A 15,970-nucleotide genomic window follows, 5' to 3' on the forward strand; every position below is an offset into this window, starting at 1 on the left:
CCACGCCCAGGAGGGCGGGGCCTCCCCGCCCCGGCCCCGCCCCCGGCCCCGCCCCGGCCCCGGCCCCGCCCCCGGCCCCGGCCCCGGCCCCGGCCCCGGCCCCGCCCAGTCCGAGGCGCGGCGGGCTCGCGACGCCAGGCCGGGAGGTAGGGCAAGGCCGGGCTGTCCCACGTGGACGCGGCGGAGTCCCGGAGTCCCGAGGCGGGGCGGGCCGGCGCCCCCTCCGCCCTCCGCCCGCCGCCCGCCGCCATCTTGCACCCGGAGCGGGCAGCGGCGGGGGGGAGCGCCCCCGGGGCCGCGCTTGGGCCCGGGGCGGTGGCGGAGGGCGGGGGCGGGGCGGGCCCGGGCGGGCGCCGTCGGTGAGGAGGCCGCGGGGGGCGCGAGGCCGGGGCCGGGCCTGTCCTCGCAGGGCAGCGCGGCGCTGGGGGGACGCGTCGCAGGCCCTCTCGCCCCGGGTTGCGGACACGGACCGAAGGCTCAGAGCGGAGGCTGGATCGCGGGGGTTGACCGTCTCCGTATTTACCGTCGGGAGAAAGGGACGCCGGGCGGCGGGCGCGTGACCCCGGGCCCCGGGCCCCGGGATGGAGCCCCTCGGGGAGCCTGCCGCTCCCCCGCCCGCCTCTGCCCCTCTCGCTGTGTCTCGGGAACAAATAAGTGGCACCTTTAGGAAATAATGATAGGATCAGGAGAAAGTTTGCTGCCCTGTCTTCCCTCTTTCTGTTGGTTTTATTCATTTCTTGCTCTTTTTTTTTTCCTTAGGAATTTAAAAATGCTGAAAAGCAGATACTGTGATATGTTCCCAGGGACCCCCGGCAAGGTGATGGCGGGGGGAGTCCGTCCCGTCAGTCCTGTCCACCGAACCCTTTAACACCGGGTCAGTCGGCCTCAGCTGTCAAAACGGGGCCGACCTGAGGGGCGTCGTCAAGGAAGTGGCCGGAAGTCCTTTTTTTCCCCTTTCTCTCTTTTTTTTTAATTTAAATTTAATTTAATTTATTTATTCATGAGAGACACAGGCAGAGGGAGAAGCAGGCCCCCTGCAGGGAGCCCGGCGTGGGGCTCGATCCCGGGACCCCGGGGTCACGCCCTGGGCAGCGGGCAGACACCCAACCGCAGAGCCGCCCAGGCGTCCCTCTTTTCTTTCTTTGGTTAATCAGCCTCTTCTGCGCCATCCAGGTGAGAGCTAAGAAGTATTCCGAGGCCAAGTCATGGATCCACCAGCGCGTAAAGAAAAATCCAAAGTTAAAGAACCTGCCAGCAGAGTTGAGAAGGCCAAGCAGAAATCAGCCCAGCAGGAGCTGAAGCAGAGGCAAAGAGCAGAGGTGAGATTAAGGAGGAGGCGGGTGTACCTGGTGTACCTGTAGTCGGCTGGAGGTGGTGCTGGAGCAGAGACTAGTAGAGAGGAGAGCTGTGAGGGGAGCACGACCAGCCTCCAGGCGAAACAGCTGTTCTCCTAGGAGGTCACTAAGGTCCGGGATGATGCCAGAACCCATCACCACATGACTCCTGTGCAGAGGGGTTTTTTTTTGTTTTTGTTTTTAAGGATTTTATTTATTCATGAGAGAGAGAGAGGCAGAGACACAGGCAGAGGGAGAAGCAGGCTCCATGCAGGGAGCCCGATGCGGGACTCGATCCCCAGTCTCCAGGATCACACCCTGGGCTGAAGGCAGCGCTAACCGCTGAGCCACCCGGGCTGCCCCAGTGTGCAGATCTTTTGTGGGAGAAAGAAAGGGAAAAGAGAAGGGACGTGGAAGGGAGGGGTCAGCAGGAGACAAGTGTTGGACACTCCTGAGTACAGATATTTAGGCTTTGGCCTGGAGAGTAGCTGCTCATAAGTAGAAGTAGAGACCCAAGCTCTACACCCACCAAACGTATTTCTTTGTTCATTCGACACTTAGAATCACCTTGAAAATGAAAAACTAAATTGTTCACACTACCACATCCAGACATGTATTTTCTTTCTTTTTTTTAAAGATTGTATTTATTTATTCATGAGACAGAGGCAGAGACCCAGGCAGGGGGAGAAGCAGGCTCCCCATGGAGAGCCGGATGCGGGACCCGATCCCAGGCCCCCGGGATCTGAGCTGAAGGGAGCCGCTCAACCACTGAGCCACCCGGGTGCCATGTGTTTTTATTTTAGTTTGTAATATCAGAAGAAAGCTTGCTGCACAATCTTCCCTCTTTCTAGCCTTTTTTTTTTTTTTTTGAGAAATTTTAAAATATGGAAAAGCAAAATATTATAACAAACACCTGGGTACTCAGCCTGCCAGATTGGTAGTGGCTAATATTTTGTCCTAATTGCCTGTAGCTTTTTAGATAAATAAAAAATATGTGTGAATTTAAAGTCCTCTTTGTTCATTTCCTGTCTTATATACCCTTTTACCCTCTCTGGGCATCCACTATAATTTTTTTATGCTTTTACGCTCACATATATTAATAGATATCCTTGAGCAATATACAATGTTCTTTTGTGTTTTAAAATTTTACATTAATAAAATCTTTTGTTTTATTTTACATTTTGCTTACATTATGTTTTTTAGAACTATTCATGTTAATATAATAATCTAGTTTATTCCTCATCATTGCTTAGTCTATTTTATTTTTATTTATTTATTTTTAAAGATTTTGTTTATTTGAGAGAGAAAGCATAAGTGGGAGGAGGGGCAGAGAAAGAGAAGAAGCAGGCTCAAGGCAGGGAGCCTGATGTGCGAATTGATCCTGGGATTCCAGGATCAGGCCCTGGGCCAAAGGCAGGCGCTAAACGGCTGAGCCACCCAGGGATCCCTGATTCAGTATTTCCTTATAACACCCAGTGCTCATCACCCATCACACCCCATCCCCCTACCTACCCTCTGGGGTAGGTACCTAACCATCAGTTTTTTCTCTGTAGTTAAGACTCTATTTCTTGGTTTTAGAAACAAAGCAAATGAGCATCGGGGAGAAAGAGGAATACAGTAGTCTATTTTATAAATACACTTTAGTATATATACCCATTCCTCCAGTGATGAAAATCTAAATTATTTGGGGGTTTTTTTTGCTGCTGAAAACATTGCTGTAGTGAAAAACTTAGATGTCTCCTTTGGGACCTGTGTTAGAATTTCTGTAGATCATATATAACTAGAAGTAGAATTACCGTGTGTTTTTATTTCAATTTTACTAGGCATTGCCAGATTGCTGTCAAAGAGATTGTACACGTGTGCACTCCCATCAGCAGTGTAAGAGAGTTCTCATTTCTCACTTCTTTTCCTACTTGATAGTGGCACACTTTAAATTTGTGTTGATTTGATTCATCTGTTAAATACTGAGCTGCGGGATCCCTGGGTGGCGCAGCGCTTTGGCGCCTGCCTTTGGCCCAGGGCGCGATCCTGGAAGACCCGGGATCGAATCCCACGTCGGGCTTCCGGTGCATGGAGCCTGCTTCTCCCTCTGCCTGTGTCTCTGCCTCTCTCTCTCTCTGTGAGACTATCATAAATAAATAAAAATTAAAAAAAAAAAATACTGAGCTGCTACTATGTGCCCAACATTGTTGCAGGAGCCTGAGGGGCATGACTGGCCGAGGCAGAGAAGAATCCCTCCCTTGGTGAATGCCTTGGTGAACTCAATCCCTGCTTGGGTTCTGTGGGAGAGGCAGTCAATATACTAAATAAATTGAATAATATGTTTGAAATGAATCCGTAAACTAAAGTCCACCTGTGGATTGAAACAGACCATCTGAGAGCTACGGATGTGCATTCTAACAAATTAGAATGCATGTCCTCCCCTTTCCTTCACCTCTCTGCCCCCACCTGGATGCAGGCCCCCAGATGATTTGACTGCGTTGTACTTTGGGGAACAGTTTGAGGACTGCTGTAAGAAACAGCCTGAGGAAACTGTCCTTTGTGCATGCTGTAGGGATAGATGTTGACATTCTTCACATCCTTACTGACACCCTTTGGGTGAGGTTCCACAGGTTAGATTTCTTAGTCCAGCTCCAAATTCCAGCTCCTTAAGAGCTCCAGTTCTCCCCATAGGGCCTTGGACAAGATGCTTCACCTCTCTGAACCTCAGTTCCTCGGTTCCCCCTTGAAAAATGAGAATGATGAGATCTACCTCACAAGATTGTTACAAGGAACAGAAATGTGTGTAAAGTACTTCACACACAGTGCATGGCACAGAGAAAGCCCTCAGAGGACGGCAGTAGTTGTTAGGGACCACGTGCTTCCAAGCAGTTGGCGGCTTTTACCATGCAGACCCTGGGTGGAAGGAATGATTGCATTGATGGTGACGTGCTGAAATGAAATATCAGAATTCAATAATGGGATATCAGAACATTGAAATGTAATATTGCCAGGTACAGGGCCAGCCTGTACACGCATGACCATGCGTATGCTCACACCAGGGCTTACTATTGCTACTCCCATTCTGACCTTTGTAAGTCCTGCCTGGCATAAGGAAGGGAGATGGAAAATATGTGACTTTGTGAAGTAGAAGATACTATTCTCACTTGAAAGTACAGAACCCCTAGTTACTGAGGGACTGAGGGGCAGGACTGCAAGCGCACCACATCTGACCTTGGCTCCTTTTCGCTTTGCCCTGCAAGGGCCTTGCTGTTTGCTTTATCTGTGCTGCCTGGAATGTAATCTCCTAAGATAGGAATGTGACAAGACCCTTGGGGGCAGGAAGAGACATAGTTTCCGTTCAATTCAACAAAGATGCCTCATTCCAGAAAGTTAGATGTGAAGGAGCTATGTGACCAGTAAATGGGAACAGAGGGCACATGTGGCCTGAAGCCGCATTTGAAACCGTTGGTGACCCTTTCCCTCTTGAAAGTCCTTCTTTTCTTGGCTCGGACCTGCTGACCCATTTCAAGTCTCTTCTTTCTCTGCTTATTTTATTTTCCCTTCCACCAGCCTGCCTTTTGGATCTGGAGCTCTCTAAGAAGCTACTTAATATCCCTCTCTGTCCCCAGCTCAGTCATGCAGATTAAAATGCTCATTAAAGCACAAATGGGTGAAGCACAGGTTTGAATAAATGTATGTATATTCATATATATATATTCATATATATATAGCGTGTACAGCTTAAAGAAGATGAATGAAACAGGCACCCTGTGACTACCATCCAACTTAAGAATTAGAACATGAGCAGTAATTTGAAGCTCCTGGGGCCTCACTCTGGTCCCATCCCCAGCCCTTCCCACTAGCAGTGCCCTCGTTCCCTGACTTTATGCCGATCATGCTGTTGCTGTTGTGCACTATTTTAGTATTTCTCTGTGAACTCCCAAATAAAATTTTGTAGCCTAACAATGTACTGTCTAGTTGGCATGTTGCTGAATTTTATAAATGTTACATTCCGTAACTGACTCTCTTGGCTCAGCTTCTTTTCTTTTTTTTAAACTATTTGCATCTATTCATTTCTTTGTTTTCATTGTGGTAAAATATACATAACATAAACGTTAGCCATTTTAGCCATCAATATTACGCTTTTTGAAAATCATTTGTTTGTTGTTTGTACTTGTTTTCATCACTGTGTGGAATTCTCCATTTCCTTAAAGTTTATAGGATCTTGGGGCCTCTGGGTGGCTCAGTGGTTGAGCGTCTGCCTTTGGCTCAGGGCATGATCCCGGGGTCCTGGGATCGAGTCCCGCATCAGGCTACCCACAGTGAGTCTGCATCTCCCTCTGCCTGTGTCTCTGCCTCTCTCTCTCTCTCTCTCTCTGTGTCTCTCAAGAATAAATAAATAAAATATTTTTTAAAAAGTGGAGGGAAAGATCATAGGATCATTCAAAGTTTGTATTTAGTCAGCTTTGATCATGTTATGTTCCTAGGGATTTATTTCATTTGGGTTTTCAAACTTACACAAAGTTCATAATATTTTGATTTAATTTCCATTACATCAGTAATTATGTTTTCTTTTTGATTCTAATAATGTTTATGACTGCCTATTTTTATCTTGATAATTCATGTCAGAGATTTACAGGATTTTCTCTAGTACTTTCAAAGAACCATCTTGCGGAGTTGATGATCCTCTCTTGCACATTTGGTTGCCTTTTCTGCTCTTTATTTTGTGTTTTCTATTTGTCTCACTTTCCAGTTTCTTTTTTTCCCCTTCTTGTCTTTTCTTAAACGAATCAAATTATATCACCTGCACATAAACACACTCCTTCATTTTTCTCTTCTACACATTGAAAAGTTTTATGTTTCTGTTCTTTAGTGGACAGATTGATACCACAAGGATAAAGAAAGGTGAGGAATGAGGTAGATGCCTCACCTTTCACCTGAGAATGTCTCTTGCTGTTTTCCTGCCATCCCCACTCCCTGCCCTACGTCATATTCTTGCTGCCTCCTCCCTGGACTATTGTAATGATGCCTTATAAGTGGCCTATAATCTCTTCTTCCCCCACTTTCTCCCTCACATGGTCTCCAGTTATCTTTCCCAAAGCAGAGATATAATCAGGTTGTTCCCCTGCACGCTAATCTCGCTGGCTCTTCAGAGTCTGGCCAAAGTCCAGAGGCCTTGGCAAGGCATTGAAGGCTCCAACATACTTGTCACTTTCTCAAGCTCCCCAAACTCTACTTTATAATATCCTTCATATTAGCATAGTTGAAGTTTCCAGAACTAATCCTGTACTTTTCCATTCTGTTTAGTTCATACTACCCCCAGCCATCACCTGTCACGTCCTTTCTCCAGTCTCTGCTTGTTCAAATCCTCCTGATTCTGTAAAAGCCAGATCAAGCACCTGCCTCACTGCATCTTTCCTGATTCTCCAAATGGAATTAGTACCTGCCTTTCTGTTCCCTTCTCACTGTGCCTGCATTACCACTGCAGTCCTGGCATTTTCAAATGCCACAGCCTGTGGCGTCTGAAGACAGGTGGAGCAGCTGCCTTCTCTGCTAACATATCTTTTTCTCCCAATCAGATCTATGCCCTCAACAGAGTCATGACAGAGCTGGAGCAACAGCAGTTCGATGAGTTCTGTAAACAGATGCAGCCTCCTGGAGAGTGAGCCACCCTATGCTCAAACTAGGTGGGACCCTGGAGGCTCTGTTTGTCAGCTTGGTACCAGTTTTACTGAGATGATGATCCACTTGGAACCTTACAGATTTAGACAAGAAGACATTTGCATTATTCCTAAAACTGGATAAATCTGAACTTCCTGTATGTACCTTCTGCTTCATTGGTTCCTTCAGTCTGAATTGGCCCAATGCTTGCTGAAGAGACTTGTTTTGTTCTCCTAAGACAATAGATTCTTTTTTTTTAACCTTTTTTCTATTGTTTGAGAAAAATCAGTGTTTCTTGTGAAACTGTAGATCTTCTCCAAAAATACAAATAAAATACTAATAAAACATTCGTCTGCTCATACTTTAGCTTGGGATGCCTGGCCACAGAAAGTAGAGTCAGAAAAAATGTAAGAGGTAAGACAAGTTGAGGGGAGAAGGAAGGAGTAGAAGGGAGACAAGAAAATGTCTTTCCAGTTATCGTTCTTCCTAGGGCTAAAGCTCAGCAAACCCAACGACTCCTAAGTGTTCAGCCACTTGGGTATAATAAATATGTGATGCTTTATTCCCAGCTGAGCCACTACTCAGAGCAGAGGCCTGCAGCTAGGATTCCTCTCACCTTGTGATGGACAGCTAGCAGCAGGCTTGGACCAGCAGGGAGATGTGTGCAGGTGCTTTTCGCTTTTCATTGTAGGAGCTACTTTATCAGGCCTAGACGTGGGTTTGTGACGGAAATGTCCAGAACTGGTTCCTCAAGAACCATTCACCTATCCATCATCTACCTGCCGTCTTTCCATATCAAAAGTGTAAAGTTTCTGCTTCAGACACTTGTATCAGGAATGGTGGTTCATACTTCAGCTTTTACGATAATAGAGTTATTTTAATGCTGAGCAAAAGGAGAGCTTGTTCTTTCAGGGTATCTCATTTCCAGATATTACTGGGGAATAGGGAGAAGGATGTTAGAAAGCAGAATATGTATGGAAATGAGGTGGGCCACTCAGGACAGAGGATCTGGACACCACTACCTCCTTTTGTCTCCACCCTAGAAATGCCTATATTTTCTCTACTGGTGTTGGGAATCTCAAGCAATCCTCATCTCCTCTTTGTCTCTCTGCTACCTCTGAAGTCACCGAGAATTCCATTCTTGCTGTGGCTGATTTTGGAAGTCTGGGGTTATTAATGGGATGTGAGAAACTTGCTACCACTGTGAAGAATGTGTTCTGGAGAGCCTAAGTTATAACTAAGGATAATCTCTACAAAGATTATCCCCATAAATGGTAATTAGGTTCAATAGTGTCCTACCAAATCTGGATTGAATGAGGATTGTTTGGTTTTGTTTTTTTGAGGAGTTGGGTTTGGAGTGAACTATTATAAACCTATAAAATGCTGTAGTATACTACAAAGAGCAGTTTTTGGTCTCCAATGGCCTTGGGTCAAGTAGCAATTCTACATTAAGTTATTAGCCTCTGAGCCTCACTTTTCCCATCTATGTAGTGGAATATTTTTTTCCTATCAGGATCATTTGTTGGAGTAATAAATGAGATGATGCACATAATAGGTCTTCAGTAAATATTCCTCCCCTTCCCAACCTTATTTCATGGGAAATGTTTCAAATTTCAAATAACCAAGTCATACATGAGCATCAGTTGGAAAGATTCTGATCCTTAGTTGAGGACTGCCTGTATTAACATGTCTCAGCCCTAAATCTGTTCCATCCTAGAGAAGTCCTCTAGGGTGGCAGTTTTTCAAACTGCTGGTGGTTGTAAAATCAGTTTAATAAATTATGATTGGTTTTCTTTTTTTTTTTTAAGATTTTATTTATTTATTCATGAGAGACACACGGGGCGGGGGGGGCAGGCTCCACGCAGGAAGCCTGACGTGGGACTCGATCCCGGGTCGCCAGGATCATGCCCGGGGCTGAAAGGCAGCGCTAAACTGCTGAGCCACCGGGGCTGCCCAGTTTTTCTTTTTAATGAAACAACAGATTAAAAAATATCACATGTGGTAAAAAAAATATTATTTCATGAAGCTTTTGTTTATATGTACTTACGAAAGCATGGGTTGTGGAAGAAAAAAAAAAGAAAAGTTCAAGATATGAGGGATGCCTGAACAAGACAGAACTGGGTCATCTTACAGTTTAGGGGGACAGAAGTTTTATCTTCTGCCTCAGGGAAGGGCTCCAGAGGCCTTTATGTACATAACTGGAATAGCATTGAATGCTAAGGCTCTTGCAAGCAAAATCAGTGAAAATGAGGAGCACCTGCTTTCTGCTTCCCTACCTGGAACTCCCTACCCCTGATGTGATCTAGTCCCGGTTTCTCAGAGGTAAGAGATGTTTTTGGAGCTCTGCATCAAAAAATTCATGTTGAGAACAATGACATCAGGAAGTCAGGATGCCTGAGTTTGACTCTTGGGTCCACCACTTAACTAACTGTATGAACGTTGGGCAACTTTAAATCTCCCTAAGTCACCTCCGGCTCAGGTCATGGTCCCAGGGTCCTGGGATTGAGTCCTAGGTTGGGCTCCCTGCATGGAGCCTGCTTCTCCCTCTGCTTGTGTCTCTGCCTTTCTGTGTCTTTCATGAATAAATAAATAACATCTTTTTTAAAAAAAATTTCCTTAAGTCAGTGAGTCTCAGACATTTTAGACTTCTTGATACTCTAAAACTGGAGGACCCCAAAGAGCTTTTGTTTTTGTTATTTATGTTAACCTGTAGTAGATTTTTATTATTTTAAATAAATAAATATTTTCAAACATTTTTTGTGAAAAATTAAAAAAATATTTTTAAATTTAAATTCAATTAGTTAACATATAATCTATTATTGATTTCAGAGGTAGAGATCAATGATTCATCATACTTACATAACACCCAGTGGTTACTACATCACATGCCCTCCTTAATGTCTGTCACCCAATTACCCCATCTCCCCACCCCCCTCAGTGACCTTCAGCTTGTTTCCTATGATTAAGAGTCTCTTATGGTTTGTCTCCTCTGATTTTGTCTTGTTTTATTTTTCCCTCCTTTCCCTTATAGTCCTCTGTTTTGTTTCCTAAATTCCACATGAGTGAGATCGTATAATTGTCTTTCTATGATTGACTTATTTCACTTAGCATAATACCCTCTAGTTCCATCTGTGTCATCACAAATGGCAAGATTGCATTTTTAATGGCTGAATAGTATTCCATTGTGTATGTATATCACATCTTCTATCCATTCATCTGTCAATGGACATCTGGGATCTTTCCATAGTTTGGTTATTATGGACATTGCTGCTATAAAACATTGGGGTGCAGATGCCCCTTCAGATCACTGCATTTGTATCTCTGGCGTAAATACCCAGTAGTGCAATTGCTGGGTCATAGGGTGGCTCTATTTTCAACTTTTTGAGGAACCTCCATACTGTTTCCCAGAGTGGCTGCATCAACTTGCACTCCCACCAACAATGTAAGAGTTCCCCTTTCTCTGCATCCTCACCAACATCTGTCATTTCCTGACTTGTTAATTTTAGCCATTCTGACTGGTGTAAGGTGGTATCTCATCATTGTTTCAATTTGTATTTCCCCAATGCCAAGTGATATTGAACATTTTTTCATGTGTCTGTTGGCCATTTTGATGTCTTCTTTGAAGAAATATCTGTTCATGTCTTCTGCCCATTTCTTGGTTGGGTTGTTTGTTTTTTTAGTGTTGAGTTTGATAAGTTCTTTATGGATTTTGGATACTAGCCCTTTATCTGATGTGTCATTTGTAAATATTTTCTCCCATTCTGTCAGGTGTTTTTTGGTTTTGTCAACTATTTCCTTTGCTGTGCAAAACCTTTTTATCTTGATAAAGTATTTTCTGAATTAATTCAGTTTTGCTTTTGTTTCTTTTGCCTTTGGAGGTGTGTCTAGCAGGAAATTGCTGCTACTGAGATCACAGAGGTTGCTGCCTCTGTCCTCCTCTAGGATTTTGATTGATTCCTGTCTTACATCAGGTCTTTAATCCATTTTGTTTACCTTTGTGTGTGGTGTAAGAAAATGGTCCAGTTTTATTCTTCTGCATGTGACTGACCAGTTTTCCCAACACCATTTGTTGAAGAGACTTTTTACCATCAGATATTCTTTCCTGCTTTGTCAAAGATGAGTTGACCATAGAGTTGAGGGTCCATTTCTGGGTTCTCTATTCTGTTCCATTGATCTGTGTGTGTGTTTTTGTGCCAGTACCATAATGTCGTGATGATTACAGCTTTGTAATACAGCTTGAAGTCCGGAATTGTGATGCCTCCAGCTTTGATTTTCTTTTTCAACATTCCTTTGGCTATGTGGGTTCTTTTCTGGTTCCATACAGATTTTGGGATTATTTATTCCAGCTCTGTGAAAAAAGTTGATGGTATTTTGATAGGGTTTGCATGGAATGTATAGATTGCTCTCAGTAGCATAGACCTTTTTAACAATATTTGTTCTTCCAATCCATGAGCTGGACAGTTTTTCCGTTTCTTTGTGTCTTCCTCAATTTCTTTTATGAGTATTCTGGTTTTCTGAATACAGATCCTTTGCCTCTTTGGTACATTTATTCCTAGTTATCTTAAGGTTTTGGGTGCAATTGTAAATGGGCTTGGCTCCTAATTTCTCTTTCTTCTGTCTCATTGTTAGTTAGAAGTACGACTGATTTCTGTGCATTGATTTTATCTCCTGCCACTTTGCTGAATTCTTGTATGAACTCTGACAATTTTGGGGTGGAGTCTTTTGGGTGTTTCACATAGAGTATCATGTCATCTGCAGAGAGTGAGAGTTTGACTTCTTCCTTGCCAATTCAGATGCCTTTTATTTCTTTTTGTTATCTGATTCCTGAGGCTAGGAATTCCAGTACTGTATTGAACAACAGTGATGATAGTGGACATCCCTGTCATGTTCCTGACCTTAGAGGAAAAGCTCTCAGTTTTTCCCCACTGAGAATGATATTCGCTGTGAACTTTTCATATATGGCTTTTATGATATTGAGGTATATTCCTTCTATCCCAACACTGTGAAGAGTTTTACTCAAGAAAGGATGCTATACTTGGTCAGATGCTTTTTCTGCATCTAGGAGAGGATCATATGGTTCTTGTCCCTTCCTTTATTAAGGTAATGTATCACATTGATTGATTTGCAGATGTTGAACTACACTTGCAGCCCAGGAATAAATTCCACTTGGTTGTGATGGATAATCCTTTTAATTTACTGTTGGATCCTATTGGCTAGTATTTTGGTGAGAATTTTGGCATTCATATTCATTAGGGATATTGGTCTGTAATTTTCCTTTTTGGTGGGGTCTTTGGTTTTGGAATCAAGGCAATGCTGGTCTCATAAAAAGAGTTTGGGATTTTCCCTTCCAATTCTATTTTTAAAAACAGTTTCAGAAGAATAGGTATTAGTTCTTCTTTAAATGTTTCGTAGAATTCCCTTGAGAAGCCATCGGCCCTGGGACTCTTGTTTTTTAGGAGATTTTCGATTACTGCTTCAATTTCCTTGCTGGTTACTGGTCTCTTCAGGTTTCCTTTCTTCCTGTTTCAGTTTTGGTAGCTTATATGTTTCTAGGAATGAAGAATGCATCCATTTCTTCCAGATTGCCTAGTATGTTGGCATAAAGTTGCTCATAATATGTTCTTATAATTGTTTGTATTTCTTTGGTGTTGGTTGTCATCTCTCCTCTTTTATTCATGATTTCATTTATTTGGGTCCTTCCTCTTTTCTTTTTGATAAGTGTGGCCAGGGGTTTATTGATCTTATTAATTCTTTCAAAGAACCAACTCTTAGTTTCATTGATCTGTTCTGTTCTATTGGTTTCTATTTCATTGATTTTGGCTCTAATCTTTATTAATTCTTTTTTCTTGCTGTTTTTAGGCTTTATTTGCTGTTTTTTTCTCCAGTTCCTTTAGGTGTAACATTACGTTGTGTATTTGAGACCTTTCTTGTTTCTTGAGAAAGACTTGTATTGTATACTTCCCTCTTAAGACTGCCCTTGATGCATCCCAAAGATTTTAAACAATTGTTTTCATTTTAATTTGTATCCATGAATTTTTAAAATTCTTTTATTTTTATTTTTTTATTTTTTATTTATGATAGGCACACAGTGAGAGAGAGAGGCAGAGACATAGGCAGAGGGAGAAGCAGGCTCCGTGCACTGGGAGCCCGACATGGGATTCGATCCTGGGTCCCCAGGATCGCGCCTGGGCCAAAGGCAGGCGCCAAACCGCTGCGCCACCCAGGGATCCCGAATTTTTAAAATTCTTATTTAATTTCCTGGTTGACCCATTCATTCTTTAGTCGATGGTCTTTAACTTCCATGTGAGTTCTTTTCAAATTTCATCTTGTGATTGAGTTCAAATCTCAAAGCATTGTGGTGTGAAAATATTTAAGGAATGATCTAGTCTTTTGGTATCTGTTGAGACCTGATTTGTGACCCAGTATGTGATCTATTCTGGAGAATGTTCCACGTGCACTTGAGAACAATGTGTATTCTGTTGCTTTAAGATGGAATGCTCTGAATATATCTGTGAAGTCCATCGGGTCCAGTGTGTCATTCAAAGCCCTTGTTTTCTTGTTGATATGCTTAGATCATTGCAATGAGTGGGGTGTTAAAGTCCCCTACTATGATTGTATTATTATCAATGTGTTTCTTTAATGTTGTTATTAATTGGTTTGTATAATTGGCTGCTCCCATGTTAGTGGCATAAATATTTATAATTGTTATATCTTCTTGTTGGATAGATCTTTTAATTATGATATAGTATCCTAGCTCATCTCTTATTACAGTCTTTGGTTTAACATCTAATTTGTGGGATTCCTGGGTGGCTCAGCGGTTTAGCGCCCGCCTTTGACCCAGGGCATGATCCTGGAGTCCCGGTATAGAGTCCTGCATCAGGCTTCCTGCACCGAGCCTGTTTCTCCCTCTCCTGTGTCTCTGCCTCTCTCTCTCTCTCTCTCTCTCTCTGTGTCTCTCATGAATAAATACATAAAATCTTTTAAAAAAATAAAAAAATAAAATCTAATTTGTCTGTATAAGGATTGCTACTCCAGCTTTCTTTTGATGTTCATTAGCATGATACTTGGTTTTCCATCCCTCACTTTCAATCTGGAGGTGTCTTTGGGTCTAAAATCAGTCTCTTGCAGACAGTATATTAACAGGTCTTGCCTTTTTTATCCAATCTGATGCCCTGTATCTTTTGATTGGAGCATTTAGTCCATTTATATTCAGAGTAACTATTGAAAGATATGAATTTAGTGCCATTGTATTACTTGTAAAGTCACTGTTTCTGCATATTGTCTCTGATCCTTTCTGGTCTGTGTTACTTTTGGGCTCTCTCTTCACTTAAAGGATCTTTTTTAATATTTCTTGCAGGGCTGGTTTAGTGATCACAAATTCTTTTAGTTTCTGTTTGTTCTGGAAGCTTATCACCTCTCTATTTTGTTTTTGGTTTTTGTTTTTTTTAATAAAATAATTTTTATTGGTGTTCAACTTACCAACATACAGAATAACACCCAGTGCTCATCCCATCAAGTGCCCCCCTCAGTGCCCGTCACCCACTCACCCCCACCCCCCGCCCTCCTCCCCTTCCACCACCCCCAGTTCATTTCCCAGAGTTAGGAGTCTTTATGTTCTGTCTCCCTTTCTGATATTTCCCACACATTTCTTCTCCCTTCCCCTATATTCCCTTTCACTATTATTTATATTCCCCAAATGAATGAGAACATACACTGTTTGTCCTTCTCCGATTGATGTACTTCACTCAGCATAATACCCTCCAGTATTACTCTCTTTCTATTTTGAACGACAGCCTTGCTGGATAAAGTATTTTTGGTTGCATATTTTTCTCATTTAGCACCCTGAATATATCATGTCAGTCCTTTCTGACTTGCCAGGTCTCTGTGGATAAGTCTGCTGCCAGTCAAATATTTCTACCCTTATAGGTTACAGACCTCTTGTCCCAAGTTGCTTTCTGGAGTTTCTCTTTGTCTCTGAGATTTGCAAGTTTCACTATACATATGTTGAGGTGTTGACCTATTTTTATTGATTTTGAGGGAGATTCTCTGTGCCTCCTGGACTTGAATTCCTCAGATTATGGAAGTTCTCAGTTATAATTTCTCCAGTATACCTTCTGCCTCCCTGCCTTCCTCTTCTTTGATCCCAATTATTCTAATATTGTTTTGCTTTATGGATTAACATATCCCTTGAATTCTCCCTTCATGATGCAGTAGTTGTTTACCTTTCTTTTCTCAGCTTTATTCGCCATCATTTTGTCTTCTCTATTACAAAATCTCTCTTCTGCTTCATTTATCCTAGCAGTTAGAGCCTCCATTTTTTATTGCATCTCACTAATAGCCTTCTTGATTTCGACTTGATCAGATTTTAGTTCTTTTATTTCTCCAGAAAGGGATTCTTTAGCGTCTTCTATGCTTTTTTTCAAGCCCAGTTAGTATATTGATAATCATTATTCTGAACTCTAGTTCTGACATCTTACTTATATCCATACTGATTAGGACTCTGACAGTCAGTACTGCCTCTTGTTCTCTTTTTTGAGGTGAGTTTTTCCATCTTGTCATTCTTGCAATAAATGGTTGCTTTTCTATTTGTAGAATTGCAGCAATTCTTTTTTTAGATCTCTGGTTGAGTTCACAGGTGTTCAGAATGATTTGATAGCTATCTAGCTGAATTCCTGGGACCAGACAAACCTAAGGTCTCTTACTCATTGGCCATTTTGGAAAGTTAAAAAAAATAATTTTTCAAAATAAAGAATCAAAGACGTCTGGTGGCTCAGTTGGATAAGCATTGACTCCTGATTTTGGCTCAGGCCATTATCTCAGGGTCCTGAGATAAAACCCCACATAGGGCTCTGCACTGGGAGTGGAGTCTGCTTAAGATTCTCTTTTTCCCTCTCTCTTTGCACCCCCCTCTCTAAAAGAAAATTTTTAAGATTTTTTTATTTATTCATTCATGAGAGACACAGAGAGAGAGAGAGAGAGGCAGAGACATAGGC

General features: G+C 42.5%; 1 protein-coding gene across 2 annotated transcripts; it reads left to right on the plus strand.

Annotated features, from left to right (window-relative positions):
- The first annotated feature begins 70 nt into the window (after window positions 1-70).
- On the plus strand, window positions 71-7,326 carry SVBP (small vasohibin binding protein). 2 transcript variants are annotated; one of them, XM_038557651.1, is made up of 3 exons: window positions 71-146; window positions 1,174-1,319; window positions 6,896-7,324. In XM_038557651.1, exons 2-3 carry the CDS (start codon window positions 1,206-1,208, stop codon window positions 6,980-6,982), a joined length of 201 nt encoding a protein of 66 aa, XP_038413579.1. In that variant the 5' UTR covers window positions 71-146; window positions 1,174-1,205; the 3' UTR covers window positions 6,983-7,324. The 2 variants fall into 2 exon arrangements, 1 of the variants encoding a protein (XP_038413579.1); XR_005370052.1 differs by lacking the exon at window positions 71-146 and adding an exon at window positions 569-817 and having other exon boundaries at window positions 6,896-7,326.
- The last annotated feature ends 8,644 nt before the right edge of the window (window positions 7,327-15,970 follow it).

This window comes from Canis lupus, chromosome 15 (assembly GCF_011100685.1).
Source record: "Canis lupus familiaris isolate Mischka breed German Shepherd chromosome 15, alternate assembly UU_Cfam_GSD_1.0, whole genome shotgun sequence".
In the NCBI taxonomy this organism is placed as follows: Eukaryota; Metazoa; Chordata; class Mammalia; order Carnivora; family Canidae; genus Canis; species Canis lupus.

Excerpts from the sequence above, each read along its gene's own strand:
- SVBP (XM_038557651.1), top strand. The coding sequence starts at position 1,206 with ATGGATCCACCAGCGCGTAAAGAAAAATCCAAAGTTAAAGAACCTGCC. Across the intron at positions 1,320-6,895 it reads AGCAGAGGCAAAGAGCAGAG|ATCTATGCCCTCAACAGAGT; the intron begins GTGAGATTAAGG and ends TCTCCCAATCAG.